At 36.5% G+C, this 27,085-nt stretch overlaps 1 protein-coding gene across 1 annotated transcript in view; it reads right to left on the bottom strand.

The window, feature by feature from the left end:
- Nucleotides 1-27,085, bottom strand: part of LOC114069896 (mucin-6) — a 51,721-nt gene that overhangs the window by 10,459 nt on the left and 14,177 nt on the right. Inside the window, exons 3-25 of the mRNA XM_027907006.1 lie at nucleotides 18,080-18,320; nucleotides 16,497-16,623; nucleotides 15,913-16,000; nucleotides 14,662-14,771; nucleotides 13,911-14,118; nucleotides 13,438-13,560; nucleotides 12,369-12,489; nucleotides 11,375-11,513; nucleotides 11,112-11,216; nucleotides 10,699-10,771; nucleotides 10,310-10,447; nucleotides 9,275-9,436; nucleotides 8,662-8,756; nucleotides 7,893-8,025; nucleotides 6,704-6,953; nucleotides 5,589-5,641; nucleotides 5,374-5,483; nucleotides 4,467-4,618; nucleotides 3,568-3,709; nucleotides 2,996-3,106; nucleotides 2,038-2,223; nucleotides 1,345-1,584; nucleotides 276-432 (exon numbers count right to left, since the gene is read on the bottom strand). Of these exons, the coding sequence (XP_027762807.1) occupies nucleotides 276-432; nucleotides 1,345-1,584; nucleotides 2,038-2,223; nucleotides 2,996-3,106; nucleotides 3,568-3,709; nucleotides 4,467-4,618; nucleotides 5,374-5,483; nucleotides 5,589-5,641; nucleotides 6,704-6,953; nucleotides 7,893-8,025; nucleotides 8,662-8,756; nucleotides 9,275-9,436; nucleotides 10,310-10,447; nucleotides 10,699-10,771; nucleotides 11,112-11,216; nucleotides 11,375-11,513; nucleotides 12,369-12,489; nucleotides 13,438-13,560; nucleotides 13,911-14,118; nucleotides 14,662-14,771; nucleotides 15,913-16,000; nucleotides 16,497-16,623; nucleotides 18,080-18,320 (3,264 nt within the window). The remainder of the gene's footprint in view (nucleotides 1-275; nucleotides 433-1,344; nucleotides 1,585-2,037; nucleotides 2,224-2,995; nucleotides 3,107-3,567; nucleotides 3,710-4,466; nucleotides 4,619-5,373; nucleotides 5,484-5,588; nucleotides 5,642-6,703; nucleotides 6,954-7,892; nucleotides 8,026-8,661; nucleotides 8,757-9,274; nucleotides 9,437-10,309; nucleotides 10,448-10,698; nucleotides 10,772-11,111; nucleotides 11,217-11,374; nucleotides 11,514-12,368; nucleotides 12,490-13,437; nucleotides 13,561-13,910; nucleotides 14,119-14,661; nucleotides 14,772-15,912; nucleotides 16,001-16,496; nucleotides 16,624-18,079; nucleotides 18,321-27,085) is intronic.

Below are 27,085 nucleotides of genomic sequence, written 5' to 3'. Positions count from 1 at the left end.
TGACATTGCACTACACAGTGGCAGCAGAAGTAAGAGTCTGCTTTCTGTGACCACATTATTTTCTCCTCATGGTAAAAAGGGTTATAATATTTTGGTTAATTTAGCACAAATGAAAAGATTTCAAAATCCAGGTGACTGAAGTCAACTATTTGCCCACGGAGAAAATGCAACCTTTGAGGTATTTATTAATAATTTTCTTACATTGTCATATGAATATACTCACAGCAACAATAATAATCTCTTACGCTGTTTAAGGAGAACTCAAGGGAACTTACGACAGAACTCAGGGGTCCTCCAGTCAATGCAGATACCTTTGTCTAAACATGCCATGGCATACACTGCAATGGCATCACACATGCACTCACAGTCCCCTCCAATGTCACACCCACAAGAGTCTCGAACGCAGGCCTCATAATAGGGCATCCGATTCACCTGCATTGGAAAATAAGGGGATGAATTTTTTAAGATTATTTTGTGCCAATTTGTTAAGAAGATTTTTTTTTTTTTTAATCTCCGCTAAGTGGGAATAACTAGCATTTCATCTGAACACTTATTAAAGCAATTACAACCCCACATCATACAGATCTTTTTAGCCAGAATCAGGTGTCTCCACATCAACAACAGAAACTGGTGATGTTTTGCCTGATATGTATTTCTTAATTTATACTGGTATTGAACCTATTATTTATAGTTAGATAAAAAACCTCCTCAAATCCCCACATCCATTTAGGCACAAATATCTAAGTTCATCAGCTGTACAGCCTCTGTGTACATACATAAACACTGCAGCATTATCCCCATTTCTCACTTGTTTTCACCTCCTGAAAATGAGGAATTCACCTGAAAATGAGGGATTTCACTTCAGAAGGCCTGTTCCTGATGACCCTTGTGATATTTTTATTTCCACAAAGTGGACAACTTTAAACAAATAGGTATCTTGCTTTAGGATGGATCATCTCTAAGTAGTGCTGTTGACTTACTGATGAGAACACGGGTTTTCAGGACATTCTTTAGTTTGATTTTATAACAAAGACTAAATGGTTTCAAAAGAGTAAGTGCATTGATCAGGTATCACCAACAGACTAATTTTTGATTCTTAAGACTTTTTTCACTCTCATAGTTCTAGTAATCAGTTAATACCACACTTAGCTTTTGTGCTTAAAGAAACGCTGGTGAAGTGTTAATAAGAAAGGATGAAAATAAACATAAATGTGATGCATAAAAGATTTTACATGTGTTTCATTGAAACACTTTGGGAAACAAAAATTGCCTGTTGGAGTGTGAGCATTTTGGAAGAACGTAGATTATGCCTGTAAGTAAAAGGAGGAGCAAATAAATTCTTACCTTATTGTGACAGGCAGAAAAAACCTGGCTGTTGATGACAGAACATGTCTTTTCTGCCCATGCTTTACGATAAGGGTTCTTGCTACAGGGGTCCACTACAAAGTACACATCCCCACAGAGAGGATTCTCTTTCCAAGAATTGACAAATTCCAATTCGTTTGATGCCACGTACTTGCTTCGAGTTTCAAAATCATCCTTCATGTTGCCATTATAGTTCCCACACAAACCACATATAGTTTCCTAAAACAAATGAAAGCAGCAGTGTCAGTTCAGCAAGTTACAATTACTCACCTTCCCTTTCGATTACTGATGGTTTCCCGTGCTTTAGGAGTGAATGTCATCTACAAATACTCTGTCATACATTCTTAGCTTCTTGTGAATGAGGTTTTGTTTGTCACTGGAGGAACATGTTTTCTGAACTGCAAACTGTCATCATTTAGAGATCAAATTCAACCATGCAGTTCTATAGAATACAAACATTTAGCTCAAAAATTTCCTGAGTGCAGTACAGAAATCACTTGAAAATCAGCCTCTAGTGAAAATCTCTGCTGTTTTGGAGATAAAGATGAAATTAATTGCTAGTAGCACTTTTGAAGAACCTTTGCTATCATAAAGAGTCAAGGCAACTGCGATCAAATGGGCAGTTCAATCTGAGTTGAAGGACACTTGGCTGAGGAAGTTATTCTGCCATACCTGTGTTCCTCTGGAGATCTTGATGAAGAAGTTCATGTGCTTATTCCAAATAAGGGTCATGTTGTATTTTCCTGGGATAATGATATCAAACATCAGGTGGAGGGCGTTCTTTTTCACGTGATATCGCACACTAGGATTTTCCCCAGAAATAGTGAAGGTTTCATCTCTCAGTATGATTGTCAAATTCTGCAAGAAAATTTATCTAGAAATTATAACTTACCAAGTTTCAGTATTTTCCTTACTCTGTGTCACATTGCTGAAGATCAGAACCTGTGATACTATTACAGACTATCTTGATATTTCCACTCATTTTTCAAAAGTCCTGGCAGTCAGAAAAAAGGGAAACACATTGCACCCATTTTTTTAAAAAGGTAGAAAGGAGGACCCTGGGAGCAACTAACCTGACAGCATCACCACTGTGTCTGGAAAGATCATGGAGCAGATCCTGTTAGAAGCTGTGTTAAGGCACACAGAGGACAGGAGGTGATTTGAGAGAATCAGTACAACTTCACCAAGGGTAGATCTTGCCTGACCAACTGAGTGGCCTTCTGTGGTAGAGTGACTACATAAGTGGACAAGAGAACAGCTACAGATGTCGTTTATCTGGACTTCAGTAAGGCCTTTGACTGGGCCCTCCAGAACAGCCTCCTCTCTAAATTGGAGAGGTATATTTATATTTAATGGGTGCACTGTTTGGTGGGTAAGGGATTGGACAGATGACTGCATCTAGGGGGGAGTGATCAATAGCTACAAGTCCAGATGGAGCTCTGTAAGGAGTGGTGTCCCTCAGGCACCTGGGATCAGTACAGTTTAATATTTTCATCAGTGACACAGACTGTGGGATCAAATGCACTCTCAGCAAATTTTCAGATCACGCCAAGCTGAGGGTGCAGTTCACACATCCGATGTGGTCTTAAAGTAAATATTTAGCTGGATAGTGGCTGAAGAAAGAGCTTACCCCAAGGTAAATGCTGATGGATCTGGAGCATGTAACTCCTGATTTCCCACAGATGACATTCTCAGTAACAATTTTGAAAGAGGAAACAGGTCTGTTAATACTGCAGCCATCCTGAAAAACCAAAACAAACCACAAAAAGCATAAAACCCCAATAGATTCTGTGTCTGGAGTATTCCAACTTAAAATATAAAAGCATAAGAAAATAAAGAAAGCTTAAAATGTCCTGACTGATTCTGCCTGTTCTGGGAGTGATGACCTCTGCTTTGGTTGTCAGACATCACTTCCCTAAAGCATACAGTTGTCTGGTACAGAATACATACATATCAATGACTATTTAAACATGTTATTAAATCTAAAATTGGTTATAATTGCATTAAAAAGCTGTTTGAGAAGTAAAGTATTTTCATCTTAAGCACTGAAATAAACAGATTATAAAAAAAAATCATTAAGTGGCTATAAAGATCCAAAGTGGTCTACTGGTTATTGATACATCCCATTTTCATTAGTCATTTAAATCAAGCTATTTCTTGATGCTAAGATACTGCCAAAATCACCAGTAGGAAGCAGGTTACCGTAGCTAATATGTATTCACAGTTGCCATCAAACACAAAGCGCTGTCCATCAAAAGTGGTGATGTGGCCTTCTCCGTACAGGTTACACGTTGAGGAACACCTTGATTTCTGAACACACTTCCATTTGCCTTTTGTGCAAGTGCTGGGAGTGAGAAGAGAAACCATACTCAGACTTCAAAGAAATGCCACCTTAATCTGCTTCTTTTTATATACATCCACTTTTATAAAGAAGATGTTAATTTAATTGATTTATGTACACTGAGACCAAGTTACAGTTAATATAAAGGACCCTAATTAAAATGGACTGCCTAGAAAATGAATTCATGATAAAGAAGAAACCGTAAATTATTTTTGCCTTTTTATTTTCCTGAAGGTAATAGTATATAAAACCCATTTATTTTTGCTCCTAATGAGAACAGAAGTCACTGTTCTGTGTAGTTTGGGGAGTGGTGGTGTTTTTTTAATACTAGATTAGTAACTGAAAATGGAATAAAGTACTTTGAGAATGCTGCTGAGAAGATGGAAACAATATTTGAGGGGGAATTTGCTTTTATCTACAGAAAAGAAGAAAAACTATGCCCTCATATTTATTTATGTGGAGTTGTGAATAATCATTGACTTTATGTAGTTTACAGTTACAGGCCCTACTGGATGCCCTTATTCCTGAATATGCATAAGGCAGAAATTATCCCTGAAGCTGGTACCATGACTCTTTTATCTATACATATGTTATACAAATATTAAGATTTTCTCTGTTTAATCCCTGTACTTTGCCACGGTGTTTCTTCCATTCAGCTGTTGCCATTTCCTACTCTCCTGTCAACTAAACTCTTTTTTTTATGTGGTTGTACAGTTTAGTGAGACAGAGGTTCTGCGATGAAAAAGTACGTGATTCTTACCAGATCTCACATTCAGTTTGGATTTGTTCACCTCTTCCATACGAAAGGCCACCATATTCACATGGACACTCCTCAGCTGGGACACATTTGCCATCGAGATTTTCATACAAGCCATCAGCACAGACACAGCCTGATTCACATTTAGTCGGTATCTGGTAAAGGTCAAGAGATTGCAAAATGAAAAGAACCGTGAAATGTATTTTTACCCTGGATGTGAATGGTGTCGAGAGTGAACCTGTGCTAAAATCTGTTTTGACTTGATCTTAGTTTTGTGATGTTCCTTGTACTAATGTGCTAGTCAAATGAAGCAGTTTCACTGAAGTTGTAAGATATAGTTGTGGTGTGGGATATTAAACCTGAAGATCTAAAAATTGATCTTCCTTTACTACTGGTCTTTTTTCAGAAAGTGTACAAAGAGAAGTTTCTTTATATCAAGGAAGCTTATTACAATTCTTCCAATTAGTCTGTTTGCTTAACATAAAATTATAAGAAAACCCCATCAGAACAGCCCAGATGTTCCGCTGGCCCAGGTCTCCTGCATTCTGTGACTGGCAGCAGCAGAGAGTTGAGCAAAAACAGAAAAAGAAGCATAACATGCAGCTTATGGAGTACCTGAGTCAAAGGTGACAGCCATGTAGTTAAGAATCCTTAATGGACTTTTATTCTATTCATTTAATATAGTTTGATTCATTAATTCATGCAATATAATTCCTTTAATCACTTCTTAAATGTATGTACATTTTTTTGTGTTCGCAGTCTGGGGAAAGAAGCCTGATGTTTAACTGTCTCATGCTCGATGAAATATCTCCTCTTATCTCATTAGAGGGAATGTAATAAAGTTCCAAGCAACAACTAGAACATTCTACCTCTCGCAAGAGGATAAACATGCCAGCTCTGTGAAACTCACACATTCAATGCCAGTAGCCAGCATCTGACACGTAGGGGCACATGCAGCTCCATACTTGTTTTCTAAACTGTCGGAACACGATATGTATTTCTTAGGAGCTTTGCAGCTTTCTAGGGAGAAGGAACAAAAACAAACATTGAAAAGATCGTGAAGTAGTAATTTTACAACATAGGGGAAAAAAACATGCTTCTAAGTAAACCATATTAGACCCATACCTGCAGGATTTTGAGGTTTGCCTGTGCAACTTAGCCTTCCATTAACACAGTAGCTAGGGAGAAAGAAAAACAATTCAATGCAAATCTCTCCCAAGAAAGAAATTTTTATTTTTTTGCAAAATAACTTTATTATAAATATTTATGTTACTAGCTCCTTCCCATCCTTTGAAATGGAACATGAGTCAACTTTTCTCTTTACTTTTTTTATTACAGTAACATTAGTTTTGGAAGTGTATGGTAGGCTATTCTCACTATTATCACTAGTAGGCAATCATCACTATTATGATGGTCCATCAAGTCATTCTTGAAGTTTGTATATAGCTGTCCAAGTGCTGTTGACAAATTCTTCTACTAGGAATAATCAGACCTAACCTAATATTTTCTATTTTTCTCTGTAACATTTTCAAGCTTAAAATAAGTAAAATGCTTTTTGTTCATTTAAGGATATTTGTGGTTTAGGAAAAAGCGAAAGAGACATCTTGAAAAATAAATTTTTCCTATTAAAAATAAAGCAGTCTAAACTGGTTTGGGCTGGAATGGAGTTAATTTTCTTTGTAGCAGATCAACACTGCTATATTTTGGATTTGTGACCAAAACAGTGTTGATAACACAATGCTGTTCTAGCTACAGCTGAACAGCCAGGACAGTTGACCCAAACTGACCAAAGAGATATTCCATACTATACTACATCAAACTCAGCAATAAAAGCTCAGGTAAAGAAGGAGGAAGAAAGGATTTTTGGAGATCCAGCACTTGTCTTCCCAAGAAAGCATTATGGATGACAAATTCATGCTTTCCTGGAAATGTCTTAAGCAGCTGCCTGCTGAGGGGAAGTCCTGAACTAACTTCTTACTTGGCTTTGATTGCACATTGTCTTCACTTATTAAAAAAGCTTTTTTGCGTTTTAATAATAAAGAAATTTATTAAACTGTCTATATCTCAACCCATAAACTTCCTTGATTTTTCCTTTCTGATTTTTTTCCATATCTGGCTGCAGTGGAGTGAGCAGCCTGTGTGGTGCTTAGCTGCTTACTGACCTTAACCCCCAGCAGAGACACATGAAGACCCCTCAACTCCATTTCCAGGTTGTTAAGCTTTAAACTTGACACACTTACCAGGTGATCCCACCAGTTATTGTTGACTGGTCAGGCAGGATGTATTTTCTGTCTTCTAAATAGCAGGGACAATGAGATTTACGAACACACTCGTTCTTGTGGTTCAAGTACAGTCCTTCAGGACACTGGCAGCCTTCAATAGGAATATCAGTTGGGTGGCATTCCAGGGCTCGGTTGGAGAGTGACAAGCATGTCCTGTCACATGCCTGAGTGTTGTAGCTGAATGTTTGATTGCCAGTGCAAGTAATGGCTGTAAAACAAGAGTGTATGTTAAACTTCATTTACTGATCCGCTTCCTTGTGAAAGGTAACTGTGCTCATCACGTGCTGCTTATTTTGTGTCAACAGTTTCAATGCTTAATGCTTCCAGCAGGTTCTCTTCCTACAGATATGGAGCTCTAGCAAAAGGTGTTGCAGACCAGTGCTTAACACCAACCATGTGGCTGTTTGGCAGTTTCATGAAGGTTGAGTTGTTTGGAACTTTCAGGAAGGTTAACTATGTATCTGCCTCTTCGTGTATCTTGGAATAAAATAATGCAAAGAGAAGCTTTGCAGAAATATCAATAACTGTGAAACCTGTACCTAAGTTGCATAAAAACAAAATCAAATCTGCACTCAAGAGTTTTTCCTAGTTCCTTCTCATTTTACAGTACAGTATAACTTTATTTATCTGTCTGTTCCATCACTTAATTATCAAATCCTGGAAGCATCCACATGCTCACCTTAAAGCATATGAATAATCTTCTTCATATACTCTAAAATCACAATCCTTCTCTGAAAGAGACTAGAAGGATATTCAAAAGTTGGGTATCTCTTATCCCATTTCTGCTTTTCTCTTCTTTCTGTTCACTATTTTCCTCATTACTCTTAAGATGATTTGGACACTGTTTCAAATATTGCATTGCCACTTTGGGGGATTTTTTTGTTATGTTTTGACACATCTGTGATGCCAGCAGCTCCCGGGAAAACGTTTTTTTATACCATTTTATACCATAGGCTGTTGACCTCCTTGAGCAATACGTAGTTCTTTTTTCTGAACACTGACAATTTGTTTTAAAATACATTCTTGTTCTTACTCAATTCTGTCTCAGGTGGATCAAACACAGGAATACTCTAAACAGAAACAGGCAGATCTGTATGCATGCATTCATCTGATGGCAGACTCTTTAAGAGCTGGTTCAGTTACTTACTACAATTGTCCATGCTGCTTCTCCAGTTCTCAAGGATTAAACCCATGGAACTGCACGCTCGTGCATATGATCCCAGAGCAGAACAAATGTAAGGAAAGGTCTCTTCATAGTTACAGGCCTGGTAGACACATCTCTGAAACCCAATACATGGAGAATACTTTGTTACTGGGGAGCAGACATCTGGAAGTGCTAAACCCTGGAGGTACTTAAAAGATGTGTGGATGTGGCACTTAGGGACATGGTTTAGTGATGGATTTGGCAGTGTTATGATCTCAAAGATCTTTTCCAACCTCTGTGATTCTATGCTGAATTGCAGAGTTAACTCAGATAAAATACACAGAATTGAATAACTAAAACCAATGGAAAATATCTGAGTAATTGCTTTGCTGATGTAAATAAAATATACTTAATATCTAAAAAATGCCTTTGTTCACTCGCTTCGTTTATTCTCATTTTTAATTTTCAAAATCTTTTGTGTAGATTGGCAAATAAAATGAACTAAATTATGCCCACGGTAAAATCAATACTTTGAATAGCTAAAGTTGCCATGGACAACTGCCATATGAGCAAAAATACCTTCTGAGTCACAGGGATGGGACTGGTGCCTTTGAACAAACAGACTTTCAGTGTGGAGGAGACATAATTTTCAAAACCACACCTGCTCCTTGGCTCCTACGCATTGCAGATTCAATGTATGGGATACTGTCTACGAGCACAATCTGGTTTATATTTGGACTCCCTCTGTACAATGTCTGTCATAAATTCCTACCTTGTAGAAAGGAATAGGGTTGACCACAGCATGGCATTTCTCGAACACCGTACCCTTCTTGGTAAGAATGGAGCAATGAGTCTCAGCAGATATTTCTGATGAGAATAAATCATGAACATTAAAAATAGAAAGTTAGGGGGAAAAACAGGAAAAAAAAAAAGAAAAAAAATTATGCATTAGTCCAGGTGAATTTTTGGCAATGACAGATTGAACAACAGGACGTCTTAACTTGTTAGCTTCCATACTCTGTTTTTGTACTAACAGCTCAGTAGGGCTTTTTTAATTATTTTTTTTTTTTTTTTAATGACCAATAACAATAGAAACTTGGGAAGGCAAAGTCTGGATTTCAATCACAGTACTTTAACGTGAGCCTAAGACGTCCATGGACATTGCAATTTTACTGTATAGATCACCAAAACCCTCTCATTCTTATTCATCATCTCAATCCCAGATCTCTAGAAATTAGAAATGTCTCGTTGGTGACAAAATTTGTGACAATCAATTGTCTCAGTTTCTGTTTCTATCAAACTCTCTCATTTCCCTGGCATGAGTTTATGAAAGTGTCAGACAAAGACAGCTGGAAAGATCAGTTACAACAGGATCATCTACTTACTGTTTAGTTGACTCAAAGCACAAGGATCGGTATCTCTCTCTAAAGCAGGATGGCAGTTTCCTGCCCTCCAGGAATCTACAAACAGGGAGGCTGTCCCTTCAGTGATATCCATGCTAGTCATGAAGTCATCTGTAGTGTCTCCATTGTAATTGCCACATAAACCTAATAATATTAGAAATGCAAAAGATGGATTATGATTAAAGAAAGTGTACACAGAGGCCTATATTTAATTCTGTAATAGTGATACAATTGATTCAAAAGCTCTATGCAGAGTGTCAGTGAATACTATAGGTCAAGTACCCAGAGAATCTTGATTCTGTACACATTTAGTCACTGGTCTTTTGCCTCCTCAACTTAAGAGTGTTGACTTCTATTCAATGACAAATTCACAAAGAAGTTTTTGTCTTGTTTTTAGCAACAAGCAGTTTGAAATGATATAAAAGAGAAAGGCCATGAAACACTTTTGCAACTGCATGTTTTCTTATGCATGTAAAATCCGTAATGACAAAGAATATGCATTTAGACTTCTGTAAAAGCTAAAGCCTCTCTGTAATTCCCCATAATCAGAATGCAAAATATGCCTGTGTGGCTAATGTCACTGTGCAATAAACATAAACTTCTCCATCTGGTGCTTATCTGCTGAGAAGCTTTTAGAGTCTTAGGCTCATTGTGTTTACAGTGATAGTGCACTACATTCAAAGAACCATGTGCTCCAAGATGTAGAGATCACACAGACTTATTTGTTGCTCCTTCACTCTGGAGCAAAACACATATTGAAAAAGGCACACATAAAACATGTAAAGAACAGTATCTCGTATTACGCATGAAAAATGTGGCCCATTTAATTTCTTTAATTTTTTTAAAGTTATTAGCAAAAAAAAAAAAAAAAAGATTTTCTTGGCACATTTGATTTCCAATGCAGGTGTTTTTATTTCAAATCCAGAGAAGACAACGTATTTCTTAAAGGACAAGTACTAAGTTTTCAAAATTATACTTCCTACATTTTCTCCTTCACACAGTGTCTCGATTACTTACCTAAAGTTCTGCCTTTGAATTGTGATCCAGCTTTCACATAGGCCTGGAACACAGGTGATGTTTGAACTAAAAGTTCCAGCCCGAAGGTTGTATGCATTTGAATGTACATTGAGGACTGTCTGAAAACAGTGATGTCTCCTAAAAGAACAAGGACATTTAGAAATAAATATTTTGGTGATGATTTTAATGCATATATAAGTGTTCTAGAATTCTGTCTACAACTCTTCTCTCACACACAACTCTCCACAGAGGAACAGATCCAATAGGAAAGACTTTAACCTTCCTCTAAAACCTCTGGTATCAGCAACTGAAAATTGCAAAGGATGCTAGGTTGTATAAACCAGACATTTAATGGAATTTGGGAATAACTTACATTCCCCTTTTTTTACCTGATCTGTAAGGCAGCCGCTTAAGTTCATCATCATCTGTGAGGGGATCATTCTGAGAAATCACAATTTTGTCCTGTAAGAAGAGGACATGGAAGCAGGTGTAATTATCTGTACTGATGGTATTTATATGCTAACATAAACAACTATATTGTCAATTAATAGGAAAAAACTGATTCAAGCATTTTGTCACATATTAATATGTACTGCTTTTACTTTTAACTTTGAAAATACTCTAACTTCCTGAGTTGATGTAGTAACTGAGATCTTTACTGTGTGTGCATGAGCAGGAACATATCTTGAGTATCTATTTCCCCATAATTTTCCACCTCAGGCTACTAGCAATGACTTTAGGAACCTGTTTTGCTTATCTGGTTACTGAAATGCTGGATGGAACCTGTGGAGGGAATACCTACCTTTGAGGACAGGTAAATTATAGCACTAAGTGACGTCTCAGAATGAGAATAACCAGTCTTTTCATACACAGCCATTAGGGTTCCATTGTGTGGCAGGCTGGAACTCTGGAGGGAAACAGTGAAAAGAGAAGTCTGTGTCAGAATAATGCTGATTTGTAGAATCAATGTATATCTTAGGAAGACCTCAGTTTGTGTTTCAATAGGAAACAAGACAGACTAAGATACCATTTGATATTTGGTGGTTTTAAACTGCAGGAAGTTACCTTCATGAGAATGTAAGTGCAAACCCCATGGAATCTATATGACCTAGAATCAAACGTGGTAACAAAGGAGCCTCCTTCCAGTGAACACCTTCCAGGACAGGGCAAATCTTTGCAGTTCCATTGGCCCATCATACATTTACTGTGGAAAACAAGAAATTCTGTGTAAGGTTATTCTCGTACTAAGGCCCTGTTTACCAGCTGAGGATTTGATATCCTCCTGTCTGGAGGTTTCTCTGTAGCTGATCAACATGCAAAATTGGTTAGTGAACAGAGAGTAACATACATTTACATTCTGAACTTTCATTTTCAGTACTTTGGAATTTTCTTTAGACCTAAAAACTCAGCTACTTCCTAGTAATGGAATATGTCATTTGTACCACTTTTTCCCTTATACTTTCTATGTTTTGATTTTCTTTATCTATGTGTATCAGTTGAGGATGTTCATCTCAATTCAGAGTTGTTGAACTCTTGTATGGATTGTCAGTAAATGTTGCTGAATCATGAAAAGTGTGTTCATTGTTGCATTTCTGAGGATCAAATCCCATTATTTTTCCTTTAAATTCTGTATTAGAATTATGATAACAAGACACATGACACCGAAAAAAATGATTCGAATTTTAAAAAATATTCTCGTATTATTTTCTGTTGCAAAACAGAAATTTAGTTTTCAGCACTGATCTGGTGATCAGAAACACTGAGATTTCCAAAGAGAAATCGTAAACACTGGATATTTGTTTTGTACTAAGTTTACCTGGACTTTCAAAGAGGAGATATAAATACTACTGTTTTGTGTGGTCTGAAGGAGTATTTTTGTTTGTACGGATCAATCATGAAACGAGACATGTCTGACTTCAATCACAAATGTAGGATATGTGGTACTGAAAGAAGGTGGCCTCAGAGATGGTATGACACATTTGCAGCTGCCCTCTGAAAAGTTAGGCTAAATTTTCCAATAACTTGGTGATCTCTCATAAAAATACCCGTTGCTACTCACCAGGTCCTACATGTTGCTTTCATTGTCTCCCCAGGAGCGTATGTTTTCCCATTCAGTGTACATGGACACTGGCTAATGTGAACACACGTTCGGTTCTTGGAGATATCATCCAGAACAGTTCCTGCCAAGGAGAAACAAAATACTTTCCCACATCCTTACTTAGCACTAAAGCTTGAGCACTTTCTGAGATTAGCTTGAGTGTGCTACTCTTCCACAGTGAGTGCCCATACTTAAATATACAATATACAGGAACATTTCTCCTAATTAAAATAAAATTGACTCTTCACAGTGTCTGACTGCTTTCTAGTATGAAAGTGCAGACAATTGTCTTATTTTGAAATTTGAACCTAATTTGAAAAAACTGTAAGCTATAATATTATTTTTATGTTTTCCTTTTTTTTTTTTTTTTTTCCTATGACACTCTAAATTAACTTGGGAATTTTGAAGAACAAAAACATTATATTTCCTAGAGTACTACGTCTAGTTTTAAATGTGTAACTCACAACACATTACTTTTGACTGCTATAAAGTGGTGATGATACTGATGTAAATGCCCCCACTGGAGGATATTTCAGTTCTGAAATTTCAAGAAACAATGCACATGACAGTAATAATTACAATATTTGAAGGAAGTTCATCTTGATCTATTTCAAAGGGAACTTACGGAATGCTCATAATATTGCAGAAATCATCTGAGGTGTCCTACCTCTTGCTGATGCCCTTAAGGGCTAGATACCCATTTGGGATAAGAAATTAATTAAGCTTACTCAATGTATAATATAGTAGAGAACTTTGAGCAGGCAGCACATCATTATCCCATAACAAATCATGGTTTTGTGAGGAAAACGATTTCATACCTCTGTTCTTGCACATAGTGACCAAGCATCTTTAAGGATTGTAATTAATCAAGACTCCAGTTATATTATGTTACATGAGAAGTAGCAGTTCTAGCAGCACAATGCCCCGAAATGCATGGCTAGTTCATTATTAAGCAGTCCATTCCACTTGAGTGGATATATGCAAAAAAAAAATATTTGTGTCATTCATTTAGAATATGATGAAATGATACCTTCTGGACAAAAGCAACCGTAGGTACAGTGACTGGAACAGCTGTACTCTGGGTTGGAACAGGTTTTAATACATGGAGAACCACATTCCTCATAGATTTGGTTCGCAGAACATTTTCCCACAGCTGCAACAAACAGAGGAAGTGTTAAAATTTTTAAAGAGAACAACCTCCTGTTGCAAGTTTGAAAAATTAAACAGTGTTCAATTGGTGGGTGTTCCTCTGTTTTATTGTCACTGATTTAGACATAAGAGCTATGTTTCAAGCTGCCCTCTTCTCCTTTGAGGTTTCCTTGCACTCCTTATTACTATTTTATCAAAGACTACTGTTGTTCTCTTAAGAAAATACATTCGATTCAAGACAGTAGAGACTTTTTTTATCAGTTGTTTTATATTCCAGTTATTTATCATTATCCCTGTATTTAAGACACAGAAAAGCTGAGCACAGCCTCTCACGAATAAACCACTTGAACTTACAACAGAAGTTTTCAGTTCTCCAGTTGAACACCATTTGGTGGGACATAGCACATTGCCTTGAATATTCTGACAGTGTAGAGCAAGCACAGGTGTTTTGTCCTGGCTCACTGCAGTCCTGCATATCCAGCTGGCAACGAGTGACAAACCCATCCTTTGGCACGCTGCAGGTTGGGGACACCAAATTAAGCAGCTGAGAGCAGATCAGGGCCTAAATAAAAAGAGAAGGAAAGTTGTTCCTTGTCACATTGGCTACTGCAGCATAAGGTCTTAAAGACTCTCAGGCACGCTGACTTTCTTTTCATCTAGAACTGTAAGTGATAGCAGTTCAAAGTGGTTTTCCCTGTTATCAGTGCTGTTATCTGACAACATGTTTTAGGCATAGTGAATGTCTTCAAGTCTGTACATCTTATAATGTCAAGTCTCTAAAAAGTTATTAAAGCTTCACTGATTTCCCTGAATTTCCTGCGATGACCTGGACGAAAATTCAGAAAGGTGTGAGAAAAATGCTGGTTGGTTTTTACGAGTGATATAAATCCAGCCTCAAAAATGCCCATGGGCTTTTATTAAAATGTATTTTAAAGGAAAGAACTCATTGTCTTTCTCGTTTCAGGCTACGCAAATGTTGACTTTATGTTTTTTTTTCATGGAAGTCAGTTTTATGAAATCATTGCCTCTCTGTTGTTGATTTCTACCTATCTTTCCCCCTCTGTTAAGAATCACACTACAGAGAAGCCCAGAAGATCTTTCTTACATATTTTTTGTGAGGAATGGTGGAAATTGGTATCTCCTCAGACAGGCAGATCTCTGATGGATCATCCATTTTTTGTAATGCAGCAAATTTGTATGTGTCCAGCAATTTACCTGTAAATTGAAGGGTTATAATTTGTCAGGAAACAGCCCACATTGATTTGTTTACTTGTTACTGTGATGTAGCAAAACTCAAAGTCTACTCTTTGACTGTGGAATGTTCTACAAATGAATTTTCCCAATGACAACAACTGCCTCTTTTGCCCTTTACCTGGAGTCTATTAAATAGAGCATTCTTTATTATTGTGACCATTTCTTCAAGTTATTTCCCAATCTATCACATCTGCTACCTTACATGCTGCTACAGGTTTTCTGCCAGCTGTGTTATCTTTTGCCAGCTGTTAATTCACACCTCCTCTCCTTATCCCCCATTCTTATATCTTCCCCTATATATGGGGTTAAACTCACCACAACCCAAAAATTATTATATAATTTTTAGAACTCATTTCTGTGAAGTGTATGGAAAACTGCATCTGTCTGTGTTGATCTAAGGTTAGTTTACTGTGCAATTCAATGTCTCCACACTAGCACTACAGTTCAGATTAGCAGTGTGCTTCTAAAGCAAATATTTCAAACATCCCCTTTTGTTTTCTTCCTGTTGTGGAGTGGTCTTGTTATATGGAGTGCCTTTAAGATTAAACCAAGATGGAAGATACATTCCAAGAGCTTGAGTAACAAGCTACAACTACTAATGGGCAATAGATCAACAGACCAGATTTAGAGTGATTCAAAAGTGAACCCCCTAAACCAGACAGAGTACAGTTGTCAATTCCTCAGCACCATTTTGTTATAAAGATCTACAATCATTGAGACACACTGCTCATTAATGTTCTTGTTCACTATATTCTTCTCATCATTGCCTCATTATTGCTTCTGCTTATAGTAATTATTTCCCTCACTGTGCCTTGCTATGAGCTTAGTCTTTGTGAAATTTGGGAGAGTGTGACCGTTACCACCTGTTTCTAAAATATAAGAGAGTTCTTATCACTTGTCTGAGGAACCCACACTATTATGCTCATAGCAGACAATAGTGTGTATCATAATCATAAAACAGGTATGTTGGTAACCTCTGGAACTGCTTTACTCAGTTCTGAAACTGAGTAAGCGGTCAGAGCAACACTATTTCAGTATTAATCTTTCACCTTGACTCACTTTAACCAGTTTTCCTTCCACGTGAAATGTCCTTGTATCTTACCTTCACGCACAAATTCGTTCAATTCATAACCATCATAATTTCCACACATTCCACAGACTTTGCCCATGTACTTTTTTTCAGCCAAAACCTAAATTAAAATGGAATGAAACATTTAAAAGGATCACCCTGAGTGAAATTATCTATACAGCATTAACTTACTCAAACAAATTCAGTTCAAGGATACAGCTTAAGGTGATTCTGCTCATTAATTTCAATGACTTGTTTGGAGGAAAAGTTCTGCAAGTAGCAATGTCTTTTCCCAATAGGCAAATAGTGATTGGTTGATTGATTTATCTATTTATTTATTTATTTAATAAAAGAATAAGATTTGAAGATGCTTCCAGAGAACTAAGGAGGGGGGTATAATATTTTAAGGAATCAGAAAAGAAAGTAAAAAAAGGAAATGATGCTGTATCCTTGCTCATATCTTTGTTGACAGAGCATGAATTTCAGGTTTCTTCTCTTAAGAAACTGAAGGTTACAGGAAGAAAATCTGTTTTCAGAAAAAATTACTCCATTTTCTATTGCTCTGGAGACTAAAGTGGTAGTATTACTTTTCTGCTTTATGAGAACATTTTACTAACCATGAGATAGTCATCATTGTTCCACATGACAACTAGTTCCATCTCCATCAGCTTGGCGACCAGGCGGATGTTGTGCCCATAAGGCGCTATTTGAATTCCATTGCTGGTGTAAGGCAACTGAATAATTCTGTAATAAGGCAAGAAGACAAACTGACCCTCTCATATCAATAATATGCAGGAATCAGTTGTTTGTTTTTTGAGTTTTTTTATATGAAACACGTACAGTCTGAGTACTTGTGGCAATTTGAAACAGAACATTTTTCCTTTGTAGCTGTGACATTTTAAGATATGTTAAAATTTCTGTTGATTGAAAATATCTACCAGCAGTTTCATAGAAGAATCATCAGAAGATGGTTGCATAGGGATTATACTAGTGAAAATGTCTACACAGGACTTAGCTTCTTCACTTGGTTTGTTTTTATCAGGGTATAGTTGTATTTCTCAAGAACTTCTAACAGTAAAGTTTTGTGGTACAACTATTGTTGATTATCCTGAACAGACTCCACGTACTACAGCCCATTAACAAAGGAATTACTGCTGTGACTGAAAACTGACAAGATTAAAGAAACACATTTTATGTAAATGTTGTAGCAGAATTAGGTTTTCATCCTTGCAGAGTAATTTTAATGCTACAAACTAACAACATTAAAGAAGAAATACATTTTGCTAAGTGCTCACTGGTACAATCACGAGAAGGGGCTGAAAGACCAAAGCAGCCTTCCACCTGAAGCATGGCTATGTGCAACATTAGACCAGCTCATGGCATTTGGTTCTTGTGACTGTAGGTCAAAAATTTAAAATGCAGATCACTGAAATAGGCCCATAGATTTAGTTTTTCTGGAAAACAATCTAAAAAAAGGAAGCTTTTCTAAATACAGTCTGCTAAATTAAGGTATAGTGCAAATCGTACTTTTGTTGTGATAGTTACTGTGCCCAGGTAAGTATAATAAGATACAGAAAATCCACAGTCAATTATTTCCTGTATCTGCACCTACTCAGAGATAAAAATTCAACATTGCCTATCTGATAAGAATGCTGAAAACTTCCCTGGAGAAATTTCCTTGTATGGGAGCAATTTGTCTAGAGGAATGAACATACCCAGTATTTCTCTGTGGGTTGCAGAGTTCAAAGTTTCTCTTATATCCCACATATGTGTTACCTTTAGCACAGAGTGTTCAGAGTTATTTCAGTCAAATGAACTCTAAACACAGGGATTTCAACTCGTATCTACTAAGGGGTATAAGCTGTTTCATCTGGGCTTGTAGTAGAGATAAGGCTAAGCAGATTGGTAGTATCTAGGAAACTGTAGTTACAGTTTGAGAACTGTTTTGGTCTGAGGAGATTAGTTTATCCCTTTGCCTACACAAATGTACTCTAAGCTTGATTCAAATAAGTGCAAATGCAATACTCATCTAGAGAGTGCGAATGCTTGATGGGAAGCAACAGGAACAGAGCCCACTTAGGTGTGTTAACTTCAGTGATTTGTTAATTAATTTTTAAAGCAAAATAGTCATCTACTGTAACTGCTATATAATTCCTTGCCTTCTCTAAACACTTTTTTCCTATTCATCCCAGAATCTTACCCAACGCTCCTGACAGAAATGCTGCCTTTCTCAACAACGACAACAGAAGGTCCAAGCTCAATAATGATCCTTGCGATTTTTTTGTCCATCCCACGGCGGAACTGAATGTTGAAGTCCGGGCTGGTTTCATCACATACAGTTGCAAAGATATAGTTGCAAGTCCCAGTGAAGTCATACTGGTATTTATCAAAGGTTGAAAAATGCCCTCCACCCCACGTAGAACAGGAATCCTTGCTCAAAACTATAAAAGAGAGAGAAAAACAGATTTAGGTCTCCTAAAAGCATATTTGCTCATTCTGACTGGCATTTCAAATAAACATAGTAGCAGAAGCTATTAAGTTTCCACTCAGATTAATTCTGTAAACAACATTCTAGTCTTCTATTTTTGGTGGTGTTTGTTTGTTTGTTTTGGTTTTTTGGTTTTTTTTTTTTTTTTTTTGGAATCTCAGAATTTTATCTATCCCAACTCCTTCATGAGTAATATAAAGATTTACTTTCTTATTTCAGTCTGTTTGATTTGTTTGCAAAGGTGACAACTTGCTATTGGAGATACTTTTAACATCTCAGACACAGCATTTACCAAACTACCTATGGCATTACTGTATCATAAGTAATTGCACAGTCAATCATTAGATGTCCAAATTGTCAATCCCCACTTTTTTGGCTCTGTATTTGTATGACAAACTTTCTACCAGCTTTATAAATACAAGGAACATTTTAATCAGTTTTCATTTTTAAGAAGTAATCTGAACTTTTCATTGGAATAGACAGATTTTTGGAGGTGGAAATGAACCCTAAAAAAAAGAGACACAACTCCAGCGCTTGTTGTAAAAAGTTCTGTACCTACTTACAGCATTTGAACAGTCCCTTTGAAGCTGATAGTTCTACTGAAGTAACTAAAATCACGTCCTTGGTTTTATATTTCCAGACTCAGATTGTTAATTTTCATTTTTTATTTTTGCTTATGGTGTCCTATGTCATATTTTTGCTTATGGTGTCAGGTATCTTAGAATATAACTCAGAGCCACAAAGTATCAGCTAAATTTAGCAAGGTTTACCTACAATTTATATTCATTGTTTTAAAGCCAAAAGATTTTTTTTTTTAACTCCAAAGGAGTGATCAAATTATTACAGAATGCTACTGGTTTCATCCAGGTCATGTAGAAAATACTGTTTCCCAATGAGCTGTTACCTGTTGGCAAAAAGTATTCCTCTTCCAAACTTCTGTTCTGTTCTGAAGGTCTGACTGGAAAATAGGAATCATCTAATTGTTACCATTGGTCCTTCATGCCCAAGTCCAGCTGGTTTATTCTATGTTTAAGTGATACTGGCCACCAAACCCCAGAGTGTGCCAAGGATAGATTATCTGGGGTTGCACAACAGTCAGAGTGCAATAGGTGCCCCTTTCTTTAAATACAGGAGTGTGTTCAGTGTATTTGTTTTTATTTAAATCTTATCAAAGAAAAATAACAAATGGGAGTGTCAATAACTCAAGGAAGTTTAAAACTAGATTATATGTTTGTCTTTTGTGTTCACTTCTCTTATTAATTCATATAATGGAATTTTCTTTTAATCTGTCATATCCATGCTCTGTTGTTCCTTTTGCTGTAAGAACAGACAGCTGACAGAGATAAGTTGCTGAATATTTGGGAATTTTTGTCTGATCACAAGCCTTCAACTATTTTTACTTTTAGGGTGAATTTCATGTAGATTTCCATGCTTATGCTGATTGAGAATTCACCTAACTCAAGCCACTCTCAGCCTATTCTGTGTAAAGACATGTTTTTCATTATAATAAATTTGCATCTAATATAATTGGTTTTGTTTTACACCTCTGCATTTTCCCCAGACTAACTAGAAGAATTTCGTTGCCAACCACTGATATGCAACAAGTTTTGGAGTACACAAGAGTTGTTTTTTAAGGGTATGCAGAAGTAAAGCATGGTATTTTAATGCCAAACATTAAAGATTACTAGTAAGATTTTCTGTAAATAGAATATGATAGAAACAATGTTCAGAATACTAGGACTGATATCCATCCTTATTTAAAAAGCATCTTGTGAAAATGTGATGTTTATGCTCTCTGTGTCCCTTCTTAGCAGAGGAACATCATATCATGCAAAATATAGTATATCATGACAGCATGATGACATTTATTATTTCTGCTCGTGGACATAGAAAACTAAATATTTGTTGAATGAAGCTTAAATTTAGAAGTCAGTGTCTCACATTTCTTCAGAAAAGGACGTGTAAAAAGTTGTATTGGTTCTGACCAAGGGCTGATGCAGCTCTGTGTTTGATTACCAGCAGTGATCATTAGCAGATTGCCCAAGGGAAGACTACCATTAAGTCAAGCATACATATTTCCACAGATACTGTCTCAGTCTCCAATTATTTTCAGTTCAGAGAATTTTGTGAGGCTGTTGGGATTTTTCTTCTTTATCCCTCCCTTGAGCTCTGGTTTCCAAGTACGTGTTCCAGCCTCCTTTTGGACAGAACCAAAATTTCTTTGTAGCAGAAAATGCCACAATCACTGCTGTCAACATTCACCATGAGTTAGCATTTTAATGGTATCTGCCTTTTTAACGGCACTTCTGACAGCTAACATCTTTAGTACTTTAAAACTATAATGTACCAATTATCCTGTGTTTTAGCACTGAAGACATTTTTACACAGATTAAGTTAGTAGTAGTATCTTACTATTTGTATTTCTCAGATTCAGAAGGACTAGCACAAATTCACAGTAAGTAGGTGGCTGGAGTTAATTTTGTGTACAGATTCGGATGCATGCACACAAGCCATTCTTTGGAGTTAAGGGAAAACCACGGGTAAACTACCAAAATTGTGGCAGTAGTAGCTACAGCTCCATGTTGAAGCAGAGATCTGTCCATACCCTCACCCCCCACTGGCTGCTGGCTGTAAAGGTGACAAAGAAGTATTCCATACTCTGATTGTTCATTTGCATATAAATTTGCTTTAACCTGAAATCTTTAAATATCATTTTCATAGGTCTAATTCATATGGAGAATGAGCTTTATTTCACTTCCTGGATTTTGCAATATCAAAAGAATCCATATCCTAAATTTTTAGGTAGTACTATGCAGTAATACGTAGGAATGAAAATCAAACTTATCACACAAATGACCCCAATAGCAAACTTTTAAATGTGGAAGGCTACTAAATTGCTCACAGTTTCCATCCTTAGGCATCAAAACCTCAGCATGGCACACTAAAGCCCTTTCCATTTACTTTAAACTTACGAATGAGACAACACATTTTACCATCTCTTTACATGCAAAATCTTCATTCAGAATTTCTAAAACTAATGCTCCTTGAGGCCAAGACTGATTTTTATTATGTGTTTTTTACAGTGTCTTCTGCAATATAGAATTGATGTTGATATGAGTTGTCACTCATAGTTGAATGTGAACATTAAATACCAAGTCAGGCACTTACTTCTTTGCAGAGATTCTTTCTGTTTTTGGAGAAAAATGTTTGGCCAGTAATTTCCTTCAAAAGCTGTGAAAGGAACAAGGCAACACAATGAAGTTATCCTCTGAGTAAAGTGAAGTTGAATATTTGCTTGAATATTTAAAAATTTATTTTTAAGCACGCTAAAGTCAAAGCAGGGTGAGCATATACAAATTGTGTGCTGCCACACAAAACTGAATGGAAATTATAGTGGAAAATCTGCCAAAAATCCTATGCAATGTATGAATTCCTGTACTTCATAATAAAATCCTCTGTTACTGTTTTTGATTAAAAAAAAAAAAAAAAAAAAAAAAAAAAAAAAAAAAAAAAAAAAAAAAAAAAAAAAAAAAAAAAAAAAAAAAAAAAAAAAAGAGGGATAAATCTTTGCTCATTTGTTTGAATTCTTGTTCCACCATCTGGGTAGAAGTAGTGGAGGGTACAGCCAAAACTGGGACAGTGTGGGAAAAGTATTGCCCCATGTGTTCTTCACAAGAATCTTGGGATCTGGAGTTGAAGAGTGGGAAATCCCCAGGCCTAATTGCTGCTTTTGCTCCTCATGTTAAGGCAGAAGGATGAAAGCTGTTACGTGCTCTCTTCTGGACATCTCCTTGCAAAACCTGCTTTGGTTAGGACAAGCCAAGGAACGTTTAGCAAGTGAGGAGTGCTGTACAGTCCCTCTTCCATCTCAAACACAGACCTACTGCATGTGCACAGCTGCACCGCGTTTTCACACATACCCAAAGGCTCTTTCACCTTTCTACCTTGCTTCCCACCAAAGTGCAAATGGAATAAGAGACATGGAAAAGGGCCACTGCAGCCAATCTACAAGCAGGGACCCCTGTATGCACTGCCTGTGCATGGAGTGGGCTTTCAGAGAGTCCAGAGCTGCATGGTAACAACCAAAGCAAGATGCAAGAATAAGGACCTGGGGTGCTTCAGGAATGTGATACTCATTTTTACGGTTTGTAATGTCTGGTATTTCTTAGATAGCAGCAGAAAATATCCCATAGAAACCATATAATTCGCTATTATATGTTTAGGATCTTTTGCAACACAGGAAATGCTGTGGCAGAAGGTTTTTTTAATCACAGAAACCAGGACAAGGCTCAATACATATCTATATATACACTCTAGCTCTGCAGGGTTCTGCTGCTTCCTTAGACACTGCAGTGACTGAAAGCCTCCAGGGAGCTCACCAGCTGTAACAGCCTCTCTAAGCCAGTTCCATGCTGTGCTGCTGAATGGGAGGTAATATTTATTATGTGGTATCTCAAGGACTGAAAGAAAACAGGTGAGGTTCTGTTTTTTATGTGAGGCTAAATTAAGGCACTGAAAGGAATTTGGGAATTAAGAATTTCAGCATATGCCTTTGCTTTGGATCTGAGATCCAGATATCTCCAACTTCCCCATCAGTCTACACCTCAATTCTTGTCTGAAACAATACTTATGGTAAAAAGATGCTATCTGGTTAAACTAATCTGAGGTTTTAAGAGCTAAAATACTACACTGGTGGAATAGTATACAAAGAATAAACAGAAGGGAAATAAATCAAGAATGTAAGTTCAGTGACAGAAGTGCTCTCACCCTAAATGTTCTAATAGCTTTAAATGGCATTAATTTCACTCAGCTGTCTGGGCTCCTTTCACAGGCTGTAAAAGTAAGTGCAAATTTACTGAGTACAATTTGACTTGCAAAACGTGGCTAGTATGGAACAAATGAATTATACACAAAACTTCTATTTCTCTCCATTGATGTAAAAGAAACCTTAGGTGACTATCTGCAGTGCAAATGCCAAGGCATTTAGAGAGATGTATTCCTTCTATCCTTCTGCATTTCCTCTACCCTTCTCCCTAGAGATTGTGTTAATTCCAATGGGACAGTGCTCTACCAACAAAAAATAAAACTCAACATATCTTTTCTAAATTGAAGTTATAATCATAATAAAGATAATAGAATAACTTCTTGATAAAATAAACAAGAACGTTTCCACAAGAAAGAAAGAAAAGGGCACAAAACAACCTCATTAGCTGCTGAGTTGCAAGCTGCTGTACTCACTGCATGATCAGCCCTTCAATTTCCAAAGCTGACACCACTCATCAGAAGTAGATCCTACTCACACTGCCTTTTCCTCTAGAACTGGTCAGCACTGGCCAATAATTGTTTGAAATTTTGCCAGCACTTTATCACAACCTCCACGGTTGGCCTGCAACTCACCAGGCATTTCCAGAACACAACATGTTTCTTCCAGGTTCCTGGAGAGCCATGCATCACAGCGAGTACACCACAAAAGGTAACAGAGTCAGTTTGTGGCTATCAGGTTAACACTCTCCATGCCTACAGTTACTGCTGCCATTTTCGAACCCCTGGTTTTTGATACCTTCCTTTGTTCAATAGTCTATTGCTGTTGGTTTAACTGTTCTCCAATAGCTACAGTTTAATCCTAAACTTCAAATACTACATTTATGGGATTTAAGAGAGTGCTGCCTTCCAAGGATATTTGATTTGCAGGAATTGAATAAATGCCTAAAATATTACTTAGAGTCAGATCTACCTGGAGAGCTTGATGTAAAACGAAATGTCTGATAATTAATGGACAAATATTTTAGATCAGGACAGGTTGGGTGGTTTACAAAGCTTATTTGCTAGCTCTTCAAATTCAAGTACCTAAACATAGCAAACAAAATATAAGATATACTTCAGGTTTGGTATTTAGATTAAATTTGAACATAAGATCATCCTAGGTTAACATGGAGGTGTGAAAGAGTTGTATTGAAAATAACTAAGGAAAATAACTAAGGATATGAAATCCACTTTCAGGTTTTTCTCAAAGAACAACTAATAAAACAAACACAGAGCCATTTGCTGACTATCTGCCAATCAGTCTGTATCCTGCCAGATCAAAGTATTACACTAATTACAGTACAGTAATTATTCCCAGCATTTGCATTCTCTTTCTCACGCCTAACTGAGATCAGTAAAATCTTCCTGGCAATGTTATTAGCCATTCACAAGTACACAAAATAGCAGATGGTACAGATGCAGCAAGCGCTATGGCCCCATGCAGTAGTTGTATCCCTCAATCCTTTACGAATTTTTCATTTAAAAGGCTGTCCTAGTATTAAATGAGATTTCTAAAGTACTGCAATCTTATTGACATTTTATTATTACTGCAAGTATTCTGTTTTCCTTTGAGAAATGGGATGACTTTGCTTTAACATGAAATACTTAATTTTGAATTAGCTCAATAGAATTTAATCAGTTCCACTTTTCTTGGATAAAGGAAGGGTTTACTTTCAATTCCTACTCTAATCCAGCTGGCCAGCTTCCATGAGAATTGTATCTTTCTAAGTGCAATTTCTGTGTGGTCAGCGTGGCTAGCTCAGGTCAGCAATACAATCCAGTCAGGGAACATGACTTACTATAAAGAAATAAATAATGTTGTTTCTATACTACAGTTTCTATGAGACATGCCTATGTGAAAATACAATTTTATGTTGTAATAACTTCAAACAAAGTTTTTCACATCAGCTAAATGAATGAAAAAAAACACTGAAATGAAATATTTTTTTGTACTTCCAAACAGAAATAATTTAGGATTCCTGTTTTGAAAAGGGTTCAGTTTTATCTTCTAATTTGGGACAAATACAAATGTCAAAATGCCAGATGTTCTGGAAAGGACAAGAGCTTTAAAATAAATCATATAAGCCTAAAATTAAATTTAACAGTGAGGGTACTGCTAGAGCCAGAGCTGTAATACTAGTAATCAGTTGCACATGTTCATGATGATTTCTATATGAAATTATTATCTCCCTTTGTCTCTTGCAAACTTAGATGTCTGAACAACATAAATCAAGGTATCTAATTAAGAAAAATTATCATGACTGTGCATAAATATCTCATAAGGACCAATGCACAGTTTTTGTCTACTGAAAAAACTAAAGGTATGAATCCTCAATTTAATCAGTGAATCTCTAGATGGCTAGAACTAACAGTTTTAATTGGGCTTTAGGCTTCCTTAGATTTTTTTTTTTTTAACTCAGGCTAATGTTTGTTTACTGATTTTTCTTGAGTTATCAAGAAAAAGAGGAAGTGGATCTTCCAATTTCCATCAGACTTCACATCAAATAATCAAATATATGGTCTTAAAATGAATATTTACATTTCTAGCTAGAGACAGGTTTGAGGTACAGAATTTGGATGCAGACACATGAAAAGAAGAACTGAAGTATTGGCTTTGATTTGATTCATTCTGAGGAGACAAGATTTGGATCTAGAGTTCAAAAAATGAGCATCCTGCATGTTGTCTAGTTTTAGAACATAGAGATCACCACCCAAAAATGGTCTGATTTCAAAATCTTACTTGACAGAATGATCTCCATTTGTTCTCATAGTCTCCAACCTTGCTTGGCATCTCAAGGCCCTGAAATACTGATATATCCCAAAGGAGAAGACTGCTCTGTAAGAATTTTCTGGATCCTACTTCTAGGGGTTTATGTGTAAATTCAACTTAGTCCTTTGTAGACAAGGCCCTATTGGTAATTGCCAGGTTTATACATAAATCTTGTGGCTGTGTGTCTACAGTAATTTTCTATTTGATTGCAAATATTAGTATTTATATTAATGCATCTACTCATCTAACATAGGAAATAACGTAGATTAAGATCTTGCAGGCATCGACATTTGGGGTTAGGACCCATGTTCAGGTACTTAACTTGATATTGGTTACAATGGTGTTAATATAGTGAATGGGGTTACACCTGATTTATAACAATACAGCTGAGGTTAGAAATTGGCTCTGAGAGTCTACAATAGGGTTGAGTTGCTTATATTTTAATTATTTTAGTGCTACAGTTTAGTCACTGATTTAAGAGTAATGAATGTCCCCATGCAATTTGAACTATATGGTTCATTAACCGTAGTAAACACAATACAGAAGAAATAAATTTAACTTTGTTCAAATTAAAGCAAATGAAGTATGCCTTTTAGCAGTCTGAGACCTGTTCCTGAAATTATAACTAATAATTGATAATTAAAAAGAATATACAAAAGAGAAAAAAAATTAACCATCTTAAGTGATGCCAAACCATAGTAAAAAAGGTACACTCTCAAAAAGTTCATTTAAAAAACCCAAAACCAACACAGGAAGAAGAATGAGCAAGAAAGCAGAGTAGCTAGAGAGTCAATGAACATACTTGTCAAATCTTTTTTAGAAATTACACATTCATCTGCTATTCAGATGGGTTGGATCAAAAAAGCAAGACAGAGTCCTTTAAAAGACTAAGGAATTATATTAAGCAATACAGAGAGGAATACATTAAAGAGTCACGTAAAATTTTTAGACTAGAACCATTTGCTTGATTCCCAGCACAGGATTCTTTTTGCCACACTGTTCCTCAAAAAAAGTAATGACATCACATAGCTCACACTTAATACTTTTTGAAGCTGGCATAATAAAGCAAAGTTGTTTTGATCATCACTCGACACCGAAGATACACAGTTTCCACAGTGACATCGCTAGGACACCGAGCATCTGAA

Source organism: Empidonax traillii, unplaced genomic scaffold, assembly GCF_003031625.1.
Source record: "Empidonax traillii isolate 1590-97213 ecotype Southwest subspecies unplaced genomic scaffold, ASM303162v1 scaffold1391:size172105, whole genome shotgun sequence".
NCBI lineage: Eukaryota > Metazoa > Chordata > Aves > Passeriformes > Tyrannidae > Empidonax > Empidonax traillii.
Note: the sequence above shows the minus strand (reverse complement) of the source record. Positions and strands in the feature narration are given on the sequence as shown.